The sequence below is a fragment of the Pelobates fuscus genome, chromosome 7, assembly GCF_036172605.1.
Source record: "Pelobates fuscus isolate aPelFus1 chromosome 7, aPelFus1.pri, whole genome shotgun sequence".
Taxonomy (NCBI): Eukaryota; Metazoa; Chordata; class Amphibia; order Anura; family Pelobatidae; genus Pelobates; species Pelobates fuscus.
Genome location: NC_086323.1, coordinates 44,805,143 through 44,820,194, shown reverse-complemented (window position 1 = coordinate 44,820,194; position 15,052 = coordinate 44,805,143). Strand labels below are relative to the sequence as shown.

The 15,052-nt window shown below is 39.7% G+C and overlaps 1 protein-coding gene across 1 annotated transcript; it reads left to right on the top strand.

Moving 5' to 3' along the window:
• The first annotated feature begins 4,503 nt into the window (after positions 1–4,503).
• On the top strand, positions 4,504–6,206 carry JUN (Jun proto-oncogene, AP-1 transcription factor subunit). The gene has a single exon (XM_063427236.1). The coding sequence runs from the start codon at positions 4,572–4,574 to the stop codon at positions 5,526–5,528; it is 957 nt and encodes a 318-aa protein (XP_063283306.1). The 5' UTR covers positions 4,504–4,571; the 3' UTR covers positions 5,529–6,206.
• Positions 6,207–15,052: the final 8,846 nt, after the last annotated feature.

Below are 15,052 nucleotides of genomic sequence, written 5' to 3'. Positions count from 1 at the left end.
TCGAGGTATTTTAAAGTCACATGTTTTGCCTGTAAGAATAATGGATGAATATAAATTCATATTGTGAGGTTAGAGTGTAATTTCCCATATATTGTTCCACAAGGCCGGCAATGAAAAAGTTAACGTCCTTCCTGTAACTGGACTAAAGGGGACTTGATAAACCCAGGCAGGGCCATGGGGGGAGGAGCTGACAGCAGCCCACACACAAAATATGGTCATTATCTCAGTTTCTCCCAGGACTGGACACAATACATGTCAGTCACAAGAAAGCAAGTGCACTCCCTCTAATACAACACAACAAGATCAAGTTCCCAGCCTATTTAGTTAACTCATTCCCTGCCTTATTCAAACCTTGTTCTACAGCACAGATACCAGCGAGTACCAGCAGTCATTAGTTAAGTTGCACACATAGTACATATTCACAAACAGCAACTTTTACAACACACAGAAATAGACAGTGAGACTAACCCCTTCATTTTCAATCACATCTTTATTTATGTATTTATACAATGTATGACACGACAAAGGCATTTTCAAAAATCCTGTTCCTTAGGTAATTAAGCACAAGCCATAGTCAAGGGGAAAAAATTCAACAAAAAACACAACATTACAGAACTCAATGTATTTTATTATTATAGTTTGAAAATCTCAAGACATCTTCTAATGAATATTGATATTCTCTCCAGTTCTCATAAGTAAATAAAAAATACTGTTATAACATTGCATGAGTTAGATACTGTGTTTAATGAAAGGTGGCTAATACAACTGTTGAATTTGCAACACTGTTTTATAAAGTTATAAGTTATTATGCCTGTCCCACCTTAACCTCATTATCCCCCTTAACCCCAATTCTTCCTTTAACATTACAATGAACTCTTGTGTTTGATGTGGCTTACAAGAATTAACCCTGCAATAGCCAGAGTGGGGCAGAAAAATATAAAATTATCCCCCCACCCACTCACGAAATCCTTCATGTTATGGTACAATTGGATTGAAACAATATAACATAATTGCGGGGTTATACTAAATAGGCAGATCACCAGCAGCTATAGAGAAGGAATACTCGTTGTCACGTTTTGCTTCGTGGCTGGTGAAGCATCATGGGAGTTACTCCAAATTCTATTTTCCAGAGAACACAATTCTTGGTCTGCTTCCTACTTGATCAGTTACACTTTACACACACAAAAAAAAGGTTCAAAGGGGTTTCCTTGTACCGCCTACTCATTTAACCCCACAAAAACTGCTACCCAGTCTCACTCTACTGTCCCTCTTCCTGATTTTCTGTTTTGGTAATTTTATATGCATGCTCTTCCTCAGATTTGCCCTGCTATCTTTAGCTTTATACAGCAAACTATATTGGTGAGCACTTGGAGCTAAATTTATGTGGGAGAATAAAAAAAGCTCTCAAAAAGATCTTAATCTTCCCTTGTCTTTCAGCATGCAAACTGTCCACTCCACCCATTATGGCCTGTTTTCAGTATACTGAATACAATTTAACCAGTTACTGTGCCATCAGCATTACCCAGCTTGATGTGATCCGAGAACATGCCACTCTCTACCCCATCCCTTCTGGGAGTCTCAAACTCAAAGCTCCAAAGAGATACAAGTAAACAGGATGAGTTTTAACTCTCAGTGGGTTATCCTTACCATTAAAGTGCCAGGGGCGTTTGATTTGCACTATATTTCTACTTAATTCCTTCTGTGCCACAAGCATGTTATATATATTTGACTTGGTTTTTAACCCTGTCAGTGATAAAGAGGGGAGCTACATAATCACAAAGAAACCAGATTTGGTTGCAGGGAAAATACAATAGGGAGAATCATGGTTCCTGGTCTGTGATCAGTACATAGCCTAGGTTTTGGCAGTAAGGCAAATGCACCATCTGCCTCCCCCCATAAGTGTATAAGGTGCACGTTCTTCTAATGAGGATCATCATCAGCTAGGCCACACTTCTTTCATAGTTTCTACTTCAACTGGAATTTCCCAAAATACGTACCTTCCTGCAAAGAGGTTCTGTATCATCTGAAGTTTCATTGAAGATGTACCTCCTTGTAAGATGTTATACATCAGCTGAGGATACAATGAAAGTGAAACTCCTTGCTAAGATGTTCTGCATCAGCTACGGTCCCACTGAGAGCATACTTTCTTACAAAGAGGCTCTGCATCAGCTGATGTCCCACTGAAGATATACTTCTTAGAAATAAATTATTCATTAGCTAGCTCTAACTGAAGGAGTACCTTCTTGTAAAGAGGTTCTTCATCAGTTAAGGTCCCCTTCTTAAATAAATAAAAAAATAAATTAATTAGCTGGAGTTTAACTGAAGAAGTACCTTCTTCTAAAGAGGTTCTGCGTCAGCTGATTTTACTGAAGATATACTTCTTAGAAATAAATTCTTAATTAGCTGGGTCAAACTGATGCGCTGCCTACCTTCATGCAAAGAGGTTCTCCATCAGATATGGATAAGTGAAGGTGCACAGGTGTACCTCCTTGCAAAGAGGTTCTGCATCAGCTAAGGATACAAGAATGAAAAGTGCCTTCTTGCATATACAAAAAAATAAATAAAAAATACTTCAGCTATGTCTACAAATTCTGTCCCTCTTCTGTCTTGGGACCTGCACTTCCACAGGATGGCTGAGCATGATAGGAAGTGTCACCCTATGAGTGACAGGCCCCAAAAATTTCAGAACAAGCTGTAGCAAAGAGGTTCTGCAGCAGCTGCAGTGTGTGAGGCAGTTTGGTGACTCTCCTCTCACTATAGCAAGGGGGCAGGACAACCATCAGCACTCCCCACAGTGTGGACTACATCTCCCATAATGCTCTTACAGCCATAAACTGGCAAGGCATCAAGGGAGGTGTAGTCAACAACATCTGGCCAGCTGAAGGTTACTTGCCCCTTGCTACAGGGTACCACAGGAGTCTCCAGGGGCGACCTCTGGCCCCCCAGCTGTGCCAAGCTACCCTCTCCTAGCCTGTGGCTGGCTGAGGGTGATTGGGTCCTGCCCTGATGACGTCACACAGTGGGTCATCACTGTCCTAGTAAGAAGGGGGGGCAATAATAATTAATTCGCTCCCTTGATGGGGCCCCAGGTGGCGGGAACTCACCTCATCCTCCCGTCCCGGAGAGCAACACCCCCTGACAGCACTACGTCAGCCCACAATGCACCGCGCCCGCCGGGGTGACCAGCATTACCTCATCCCATCGGCCTATGCGACAGTTAGAATCTTCTAGTGATGTATCCATGGCGACCGAGGCTCATTTGCAAAGCAGGAACCCGCCCACCGGAGGCTCCAGCCAATGGGGAGCCGCGGGGGTGACATCATGTCTATTTTTAGTGGGTGAGCTCTCTCTGATAAGTGTGAGGTGCACGCTGCCCGGGCTCACACTGGGACTGAGAGAGTGAGTGAGTGAGAGAGTGAGGAGGCACTGGCTGGGACTGCACTCTGACACTCACTGCACAGGGAGGGTGGCAAGCAGTGCCCACAGGGAACCACAGCAACCACACACAGGGGGTAAGTGAGAACTGGGCAAACTCCATCCAGGACCATGGGGGCAAATACAACATGGAAAGAGTGTGACAACAGGTAGAAAGAGGGGCAAAGTGATCACAGACAGTGGGGCAAAGTGATCACAGACAGTGGGGACAGTGGGGCAAAGTGATCACAGACAGTGGGGACAGTGGGGCAAAGTGATCACAGACAGTGGGGACAGTGGGGCAAAGTGATCACAGACAGTGGGGACAGTGGGGCAAAGTGATCACAGACAGTGGGGACAGTGGGGCAAAGTGGTCACAGACAGTGGGGACAGTGGGGCAAAGTGATCACAGACAGTGGGGCAAAGTGATCACAGACAGTGGGGCAAAGTGATCACAGACAGTGTGGACAGTGGGGCAAAGTGATCACAGACAGTGGGGCAAAGTGATCACAGACAGTGGGGTAAATATACTGCAATAAGAGACATACAAGAAGAAATGTCTACAGGTGAACATGTGGAGAATGGGGTAAATTAGGAAGAATGGAGAAGGATAAATGTAGGAGTGAGGAAAGGGTTAAAATAAAAAGAAGAAAAAAGTGTGGAGAATTGGATAAATCAAGAGGAGTGGAGGGAGGGTTAATCAATAGAAAACAAGTTGACAGAAGAGAAAGTTAGAACTAGTTTGACAAGTGTATTGAAGTAGGCAGAGTCGGATTGTAATTTAAAAAAAAAAAAAAAAAAAGCAGGCGAGGGGTATAAGGAGACGTGAAGGATCAACGGAAGCGGGGAGTTGATGGAGAAGGGAAGCCCTGGAGGGGTGGACGAAAAAGTTGACAAGTGAGGAAGGATGGATGTAGAAGTGGAGAGTCAACAGAAGAAAGTTATGGTATAGATTTGAATAGTTCGATATATAGACTATAGACGTTTACTGGATTAATAAAGAAGTGTTTTGGAATGATTGAAATTGTATTGGATTGGATTGGTGGCATTTACTTGATCCCTCAATAACCTGTTTCTCTCTCATTGCAGAATTATTTTGTGACACTGAGCTGATGCTGGAAGGAGCAGCTTTTCCCCTTTAAGTTGGTGTCCGTTCTATGAATACAAGGATGGAAACTACATTTTATGACGATGCACTGAGCGCTGCTTTTGCCCAGCCTGACGCTGCTGGTTATGGATACAACTCCAAAGTGTTAAAGCAAAGTATGACTCTGAACCTATCTGACCCCACCAGCTCCATCAAACCTCACCTGCGCAACAAGGCTGCCGATCTTCTCACCTCCCCAGATGTTGGACTTCTTAAACTTGCCTCTCCTGAACTTGAAAGGCTTATTATTCAGTCCAGCAATGGCATGATCACCACCACGCCGACACCAACACAGTTCCTGTGTCCCAAAAATGTTACAGATGAGCAGGAGGGCTTTGCAGAGGGGTTTGTTCGAGCACTTGCAGAGTTGCACAATCAGAACACTTTACCAAATGTGACCTCTGCCCCCCAACCTGTCAGTACTGGACTGACACCTGTTTCTTCCATAGCAAGTAGCACTGGCTTCAGCAACACATTGCACAGTGAACCACCGGTATACGCCAATCTGAACAATTTTAACCCCACTCCAAGTGCTGTCACCTCCACAACCACTACCCCTGCTTTCAACAGCAATGGTTTGAGCTTTGGTCCTCAGCATCACAACACCCCACCAATTTCAGTGCAGCACCCAAGATTGCAAGCTCTCAAGGAAGAGCCACAGACTGTCCCTGAAATGCCTGGGGAGTCTCCACCACTGTCCCCTATTGACATGGAGTCACAGGAGAGGATAAAAGCTGAGCGGAAACGCATGAGGAACAGAATTGCTGCTTCCAAGTGCAGGAAAAGGAAACTGGAGAGGATTGCTAGATTGGAAGACAAAGTGAAAACACTTAAATCTCAGAACTCTGAACTGGCATCCACGGCTAACCTGCTCCGGGAGCAAGTAGCTCAGCTCAAGCAGAAGGTCATGAATCACGTCAACAGTGGCTGTCAGTTAATGTTAACACAACAGTTGCAAACATTCTGAGAAGACTTGGTCGGAGAGAAGCCAAGGATGAGTCGTGGAGAGAATCAAATAGTTTCATGTTGAAACTTATGGTTGAAAATGAAAGGCATTGAGACCTGACTGTGTTCAATGAGCCTGTGCGGAGAGTCTGGTGAAACCTCAGGTTGTTGCCAGTGTCAAAAGAACAAGCAAATTGTGTTTGCTAAGTGCTGTTCGTGTTCTAACACAAGATCAGATCTGTGTTTTTAACATTGACCAAGACCTGCATGGACTGAACATTCGATGATTATTCAGTATTAAGATACAAGGATAAACAGCGATACAAACTAGATTGTTTTTATAGTTCACACGAGGGATGGGCGGGGGAGGGAGGCGTCTGGGACTGAAAAACAAAATACAAGACTATTCTGCCTGCCTTCTACTTAACTATGTATGTTATGTGTACATATTTGTTTTTTTATTTTACGAAAGCTGAGATTATGTCGATAAAACAGCTTCAAAACTTTGTAATTTATTTTATATGTTTTTATTTAGGTTTATGAACCTAGTATTGTCTGTAAATAAGAGATCTTGAGCACTCTTGAGTTTACCATTTGTAATAAAGTATAATTTTTCTATGTTTGTTTCGGAGGATATTCCAGAATTTCAATTATATTTAAGAAAAGATTTGAAAATTTTAGAAATGTGTTTTTGGTTTTTTTTAATTTATATTTTTTTTACAATGCAATAAACATGCATGTTAAACTATTTCATGTGGATGAGTTTATTATTATTATTATTACTGTTAACCCTTATATCTACAATTTCTTTAATAAGAGTATATAGCGGAAATTTCACTAAAGTTATTATTCTTTCGATTCTGGAGTTGGTTATTTACTTAGAATGTATTTTTACTGGCAAAACTATTATTTACATTTTCAAAACAAGTAACTGTATTATTGTGTCTGGAAAACCGTTCTAGCCAAATACCCTATTATCTACAATTGACTTGTTAATGATTTAAACTTTATTTTTGCACAATTGTTGCACTTAAAGTTAAAAGTTACATGAGAAAATAATATTTAACTTTTTAGTAGCATGGGAAAGGAAGATGTTGACCTGCTAGCAGCAACACGTTCAACTGTAACTGTCAATCCTATATGTGACTGGTTATTCCAGTCTATTGTGAAATACAAGCTGCATTCTGCTGTAGAGACAAAAAAAAATGAGTTCAAACAGCACTTTCTGCAGTACTCCCATCATGCTCAGGATGATGTGATTTACAGTCTACCGCATTTGGCATATGCAGAACGTATTTACGTTTTGCAAGATGTCAATGGTGTATTGGTTAAGTAAGGGAAATTTTGGCAATTTTCAAGGTGTTGGACTGCAATTCACATCAGGCTCATCACCCTGGTAATTACAGTCTTAAAACTGGTGAAATGCTATAGTTAGCTGCTGCCTGTTATAGCTTGTATAAATATATATACCATTGTACAGTGCTACGGAATTTGCTGGCGCTAGATAAATAATAAAATAATAATATATATAATACGTTTACAACACGGGGTAGTCAATGGGTAAAGGATTATTTTAAAACTGTTCTTACAGTGGCTTGTGAACAACAATTCCTTTAAACCCTAGCCAGCCAAATACAGTGTCTAGCAAAGGATTGTGAGAATTGTAGTTTGATTAACAAGTGGAGGTCTGTAAGTTTTTTTTTATTTTGTTTGTTTGTTTGTTTGTTTTAAAGTTTTTTTATTCTATAATCATTTAAATAAAAGCAAGCGCGGCTAGAATGTAGTCCCCAGCTGTTTCTGGACTACAATTTACAGAAGGCTGGCAAATCCTCATGGGAATTGTAGTTGTACAACAGCTGGTGGGGCTAAACTCTGGATTAATGTGTGTCATATGGAGATTTCACTAGAAATCACAATTTTCTTGGGGAATACCACATGGTACATAAACTTGGTTGATAAAAATCCTTGCAAGTGTTTACTGGTTGGAGAGGATAATGGATATATTAACTAAACAGTTAGTTGTGCTGTACTGAAAACCACATTACAAAAGTTAAACTAAAAAGAATTATATGGAAAAATAGCCAAATTATTAAATTCTTCTAATTTGGCTTCAACTTTGCAAGTTGATTGTAAAAGCAACAACTTTAAACACCCAGGCATTATGATCTATATAGCTCCAATATATTTTGTAGCGCTATACAGTTTAGTTATTGTACAGCGCTATGGAATCTGATGGCGCTATATAAATAATAAAATAATAATAATAGATTGGGGATATTTTGAGGTAAAGAGGGCTCGGCTCAGATGAGCTTACAATTTATGAGGATTTAAGGTAGGCAGATATATACGTAGGTGGGTGTCTTGCCCACGGATAATTCTTAGTAAGGTGGTGTGAATGGGGATTGAACCTGGGTTTCCCAGTTCTCAAGCTTTAATAATGGTATTTTTCACAATTAAATAGATTTTCTTTTGCTGTACTGTTTGGGGGTATTTATACAGATCCATGGGGATATTTACTGGGTTTATTCACTAAATTACGAATTTTAGCAAAATAAATCTGGATGTCAAAATTGACTCTAAAATAGCTGTTTTTTAATTCATCTATAGACAAAGATTGGTTATTTTAGTCTCAGTTTTGCAGTTTAGATTTAATTTGCATGAATTTGGAATAAAGTGAATAACCCTGCTATATTAAATGATTCTTCTAGAAAAATAATTCCATTATATTATTCGTTATCAGGTCTATAATTATTGTGAAGAAAAATTAGTAGAAAGCACTCAACAGCAACGTCAATTTTACTCTTCACAATGTTACCACCAAGAGTTTACCCATTTGTTACCTAGATGGTTTTTGTTTTAGCCTTAACAAAAGACGATATAGGTTGAAATGTGGCCATGTCTATCCGCGTTAATAAAATAAACACTTAGAAGTATACGCTTTTCTGTTACGCAATCCTTAAAGGAGCATTAATACTTGAATTTATTCATATCAAGTTGCAAACGTGACACTGAAATTACCAACTCTGCACCCAGCATGTACTACATGAGTGGTGCCAAGTGCTCGTTATTGTGAAGCAAGCTGATGGTTATAAGAAAATTCCCTACACCTATAAAAAATTAGAGCCAATCAAATGAATGATTTGCATATATTCTATAAATACCTAATTGCACTTATTCATTAAGGACAGAGTTGGTCTGAGGCCACTTGGCATGTGATGTTTCCTAATACCATGATTACTCCTCGGAAAGTTTCCTGGATGTTAATGCAGTCTAAAATGCTTGGAGATGGCGGGTTTCTTCAGTTTGAAATGACTGCTCTCCATGACAATACAGTGCAGTGCTATACTTGGTGTTTACGGTGTTATATTCACAAAACAGTGATGTGTGGAGAATCTACTGCCATATTGAATTTAGGAAAAAGTAGCTAAATGTAAACTTTTATGCAATTCAATGTGGCTGTGAATTAACTAACGTTCACTTGGGGTTATACACTAAATTGAAAATTGTTATGAATTCAAAGTGAACTCAAAGGGAATATCGAAATTTAGGACAAAATAGCGAAGTTGGAAGAATTCTTCCAGAAGTCCGCAGTGTTTTTAGTTGGTTATTTTGGCTTAGATTTTGAAATTAAATTTCGATTTACTTTGATTCCTTGACAATTTACATTCACATCTCATGTTACTAACTACCTGACTGTTTAGAGAATACGCCCCATGGTTACCTCCACATTCCGACCTTACAGATGAGCATTTATTGTCTTTTAAGAGACATAACCTTGCAGAGATATGAACAACTTGGCAAATAGTGCTTAAGTAAATCTTGAATTGTAAAACTCAGCATTAGCATATTTATTTAATGGTTTTACTATGGCACATTTTTCCAAGGCACTTTCCAAAAATGTGCAAATATGCGCAGGTAAGGGACTACAGGCACACCAATGTGTATTTGTCCTTAAAACAAACATAAAAGGCATAGAGCACCCTGTCAGAGATATTATAAATATGGCATTTGTAGTACTATTATTACACAATGTGCTTATCCAGATGGCCCGTCATTTTACATTTTGAAGGAGATAATGGACTTTCAGACAACAGGTTATGGGGAAGAAAAATAAGTAAAGGGACAGTGTAGGCACCCAGACCACTTTAGCTCATTAAAGTGATTTAGGTGCAATGTTTCATGTTCCTTAATCGTACAGTGGAAATTCATGCAGATTCTGAGAAACGGAAATAAAAACCTGCTAGGGTAACTACTCCTCTAGTGGTTGTCTACCACACAGTCACTAGAGGGACTTGTGGGTGCTTAGGCGACTTTTGGTCACCTAAATGACGCTGGACGTCCTCACTCTATGCATGAGGACTTCCAGCTTCACCGGAATTCCCATAGGAAAGCATTAATCAATCAACTGTTGCCGCGCATGCGTCTTATGCCAGCCCCGCCGGCTGACGTAGGTGGGTGAGGAGCATGGGCAGAGCCTGACCCAGCACTGAGGGACATGACGTTGGATTCAGGTAAGTGACTGAAGGGGTTTTAACCTATACAGCTTTGTTTTCCTGGCATTATAGAATCCCTTTAAGTAATTAGTGAGAAGGTTACGAGGTATTTAAAGATAAGTTCAGATACACCGAGAAAGCAAGATGAAGTCAAGCCTTTTTTTGCATACTACTATCAAATACGGCAGTAGTGCATGCGCGGTTGAGTATTCCATCAAAAGTGCCTCAAGCGTACATTCACCCACCTGCATGGCAATGTGGATTAAATTAATTTGCATAGCGTGTTTTTAGTGCTAGGACACCTAGACACACAATACAAATATAAAAGTAAAAACTGTTGAGAAATTTAGGAAACGAAAAATGTGTTAGCTATCAGGTTGTGAAAAAAAAGATTTTTAAATTAAATCGCCTCTGATGGATAGAGGTTACTGTATGCTCGTTCCTCGGTTGGATCCTCGGTTCAGTATGCATTCCAGCTACACAGTAATACGTAATGCAGAAATCGAGTTATCAAATGATGTAAATGATGTAAAAAACTTGATTTTTTTTTTCAAACCACAAGCTTGTCATATTTGTGGTTCTACTGTAATCTAAGTGCCTTAAATGTACTGCATTTTAGGAAAACATTTTAGCTTATTGTTAACCCCTTAAGGACTGAGTCAAATGTACAAGTTGTGAACAAAACAAAACGCAAACAAAACCTGGCATTTGCGCTATATGTCTGTCCAACCTTAATTTACCTCTCATATTAAAGGCACCCACCCTTATTATATATCATTTTATTCAGGGGAAACAGGGCTTTCATTTAATATCAAATATTTAGCTATGAAACATAATTTAATATGAAAAAATGGGAGAAAATAAGAAATTTTGTTATTTTTTTAGTTCTACATGACTTTTTAACTGTCAATGTCATAATACTGTTTGCTTTTACTGCAATAAAATACACATATTTGTATTCAGCAAAGTCTCACGTGTAAAACAGTACCCCCTATGTACAGATTTTATGGTGTTTTGGGAAGTTACAGGGTCAAATATAGCATGTTACATTTGAAATTGAAATTCGCCAGATTGGTTACGTTGTATTTGACACTGTATAGTAGTCCAGGAATTAAATTTACACCCATAATGGCATACCATTTGCAATAGTAGACAACCCAAGGTATTGCAAATGGGGTATGTCCAGTCTTTTTTTAGTAGCCATTTGGTCACAAATATATATATATATATATATATATAACAATAATTTAATCAGTATCAGTCTACATGTAATTTGATAATTATATATATATATATATAATAAAATATACCTAGACAGTGTATGTGTGTGTGTATATGTGTATATATACATATATACTTAGATCACACACATATATATATATATATATATATATATATATAAAGAAAAAACAGTATGTATATATATGATACCTCTAAATAAATGACAATGGTATCTAGATATACTTATCTGATCAAGTCAAAAACAGCCTCTCAAGGTCGTGACCCAGTTCTTGACCTTTTACAACATATACATAGACACAGAGGAAAATGAGATACGGCTGTGCATAATCTAGAACAGGAACAGAAAAAAAGACATAGTGTAATACTGCAACAGTAAATAATAATGCGCTGATACAATAATGCACTCACAAGATCAAAGTAAATAATGCGCCAGAAAGGTGCCTGCCCTGGTAAACTTTGGGCGGCTGAATGCCTCCACTCTCCACCGCATTATTATTTACTGTTGCAGTATTACACTATGTATTTTTTTCTGTTCCTGTTCTAGATTATGCACAGCCGTATCTCATTTCCTCTGTGTCTATGTATATATATATATAATCTAAGTATATAATAAAAACATTTTTACACTGATTTTAATTTAATTTTATTTTATTTCCAGCCAGCAGGGGGACTAACTGTCATTACAGGCAGTCCCCCTGCTGGCAATGCAGCAGCCAGCTAACCCGGCCATGTGATTGTGAGGACCTCACTCTCACATGGCTGGGGGGGGGGCCGCAGGAGGAAGGATCCGCCGCGGGGGACTCCCTGGGATCCCAGGTGAGTCCCCCCAACCGCGATCGCCAGCGACCAGGTAAGTAACAAAAAAACGAAGGGCGTACTATTACGCCCTGCAGTATTTAGAACTGCTTAGAATAGGGCGTAATAGTACGCCCTCCGGTTTTAAGGGGTTAAAGAAATCATATAGTGCCTTGAAAACAAACCCGTTTTCATGGCACTATAGACTCTTGGAGGGCCCCCTCCCTCGGTGCTGAAGAGGTTAAAACCCCTTCAGCCAGTTACCTTAATCCAGCACTGGGCTCCCTCGTGACCTACCCCCTGACGTCAGCTCCCGAGTGGAGCCAAATGCATATGCACGGCTAGAGGCGCGCGTGCATTCAAACCCGCCCATAGGACAGCATTACTCAATGCTTTCCTATAGGAATCTTATTTGACGCTAGGCTCTGTGAGGACGTCTAGCGTCAAATAAGTGCGAATAATAATAAGTGTAATAAGTGTAAATCGCAGAAACGGCCTCTAGTGGCTGTCAGAGAGACAGCCACTAGAGGCTGGAATAACCCTGCAGTGTAAACATAGCAGTTTCTCTGAAACTGCTATGTTTTCAGCTGCAGGATTAAAACTAGGGGGACCTGACACCCAGACCACTTTATTGAGTTGAAGTTGTCTGGGTGCCTATAGTGGTCCATTAAGCAATATATACCAAGCTTCATAAGTAACCATTGCATTTTATTTGATATTTTATTTTCAGCTTTAACTCTGGTTTTGGACGCCCGATTTTATTTCATGTTGGAAGAAACTGGTTACCAATGAGCCAAGTAAGCAGAACAATTCTGCCTAACACTGGGAGGTATAAAAGCAGGACACGAAGGGCCAGGTTAGGCCAATGTGTGCAACTGATATTGCCATCTTGAAGACGAGGTGTACCGTGCTGGTAACGATGCATGTTAGCTTGACACGAATTAGTGCTGGCTAGCCCCCTGCACAAAGGATGTCTGATTTACTTTATGGATAGAATGCCATGAGTACATTTAGGGCAAGTAATGATTCTGTTGTGCTTATTGGGGACATTACCCTGGTGTGTCCAGAAATGGAATATCAGTGAACAAACCAAAGCCAGCAGGATGGATGCCTGAATTTGTGACTTTCCCACCAATTCCAAGGCTGTTGGGGTGCATTTAGATTTGTTCCCTGCCTGGCTCATTGCATAGTGCTCTAAACTGACAGTATACAGGCACTCACTGCACAGTTTCTGCATGAAAAGGAGACTGACTTAAACAACGTGAGCAGGCTATATGTGCTCATACCTTAGAAATTCTTGGACGGCTTACCCATATGACATCGGTAATGATGAAAACAAAGAAAACAGTGTATTTTCAAGGACAGGATCCAAGCAGCATAATCAATATAATAAGCTGCAGCAGTTATGGTACATGTGTCCCTTTAAATAAGAGCAGTTTAAAACCAGCTTCTCTTACCGTGCCAATAATAATTAAAGGAACACTTTCTCCCACAATGGTTATAGTTATGGTATTTGGAGAAGTTAGCACATCACCCTAAACAAAGCACACTATTTCAAATGTAATAGTCTCAACTAAAGAGGAGTATGAACCCTCATGTAACGTGTTAGGGAGAAGCAGCATAATAATCAGATATTGACTGGGACATCCAACAAATGTCTCCAATTTCCCCAGCTGCATAAATAACTGCATGTGGTCATGGGCCCTGATGGAGACACCTACACAACTCCTCAGCATTGTAGCTCAACTAGATATTTAGATTGACATTCACATTTCTCTTTCGTTGAGCCTCTAACCATAGCCCCCTTTAAAAAAAATAAAAATATATTACTCATAATCCCCCCAGGCCTCACTATCAGCCTAGGTGATACCGCTTACTCTTGCTAACTAATTCAAACACATCTCTGTATGCTCTGTATGTGTGACTTTCGCTTTCTGTTACGGACGCGCAAGGTTCTTTCCCAGAATCTCTGCTATTCTAAACTCCCACACTGGGGGAAATGCATGTTAGTCCAGTAATTATAATGCAAAATAATAGGAGTATTGCATAATGCAGTGATACATTTTAGAAGATGAGGGTAGGACTTCTAAGAAAAAAAACAAAACAGAAAAAGACAGGCAAGGGGCAGATTAAAGGGATACTCCTAGCACCATAACCACAATTCCTTCTTGTCTCTATAATGGCAAACCGATCCCTCCTTGGATCAGCAGCCTGTTCATATACATATGAATTATATCACTGAATATTCTGTTTTTGCAAGAAAGCATACAGGCCTTTCAAATCAAAAAATATATATATATATCGAATTTCATAAGACAACCTCTTAGGTAGAGAATTCTATATCTTTATTGTCATTACTGTAAAGAACACGTTACACTGGAAGAAAGGTGTTTTTGCTTACAGTGGGTGATCTCTTGTCTGTTTTATATTTTTAGGAAGAAAGGTGCTTTCGCTTACAATGGGTGACCTCTTGTCTGTTTTATATATTTTTTTTACTAATGAACAGGTTAGCACATAGCAGTTTGTAGTGACCCTGTATATAGACCCGTTCCATATAACTGTTTTCCATGCCCCTTATTTTTTTTAATTTTTTTTTGCAGTGCGAATGAATATTACAAACAGGCTTGAGGTGCCCCAAAAGCAGTCCTCAGGCATTTGTTCCCGTTTAACATGCGGGGCATTGAATTAACTAGCACAATTTTATAATGTGTTCAGGCTTGGTTCAGTAAAGCGTCAGCAGTAAAAGTAAAATTAGCATGCAAACAAGCGGAATCATATATAGTAACTTCCAACATTGAAAGTGAATTTCTGGTTTACACAGGCTTATGTGGTTGTGTCGTGCTAGCAGGAATATATTACTGTGGACATTAGGGGTTAGCTCTGTTGTATCAGGTAAGTTAGAGCTGTGCCTATGTCAGGATGTTATAACCGCTGGGTGTGTATAAAGAGTGTTGGCAGAGGTTAGTGTGAGTTGTCAGGATGGTCGCAGCAACACAATGTGTGGGAGAGTGTTATA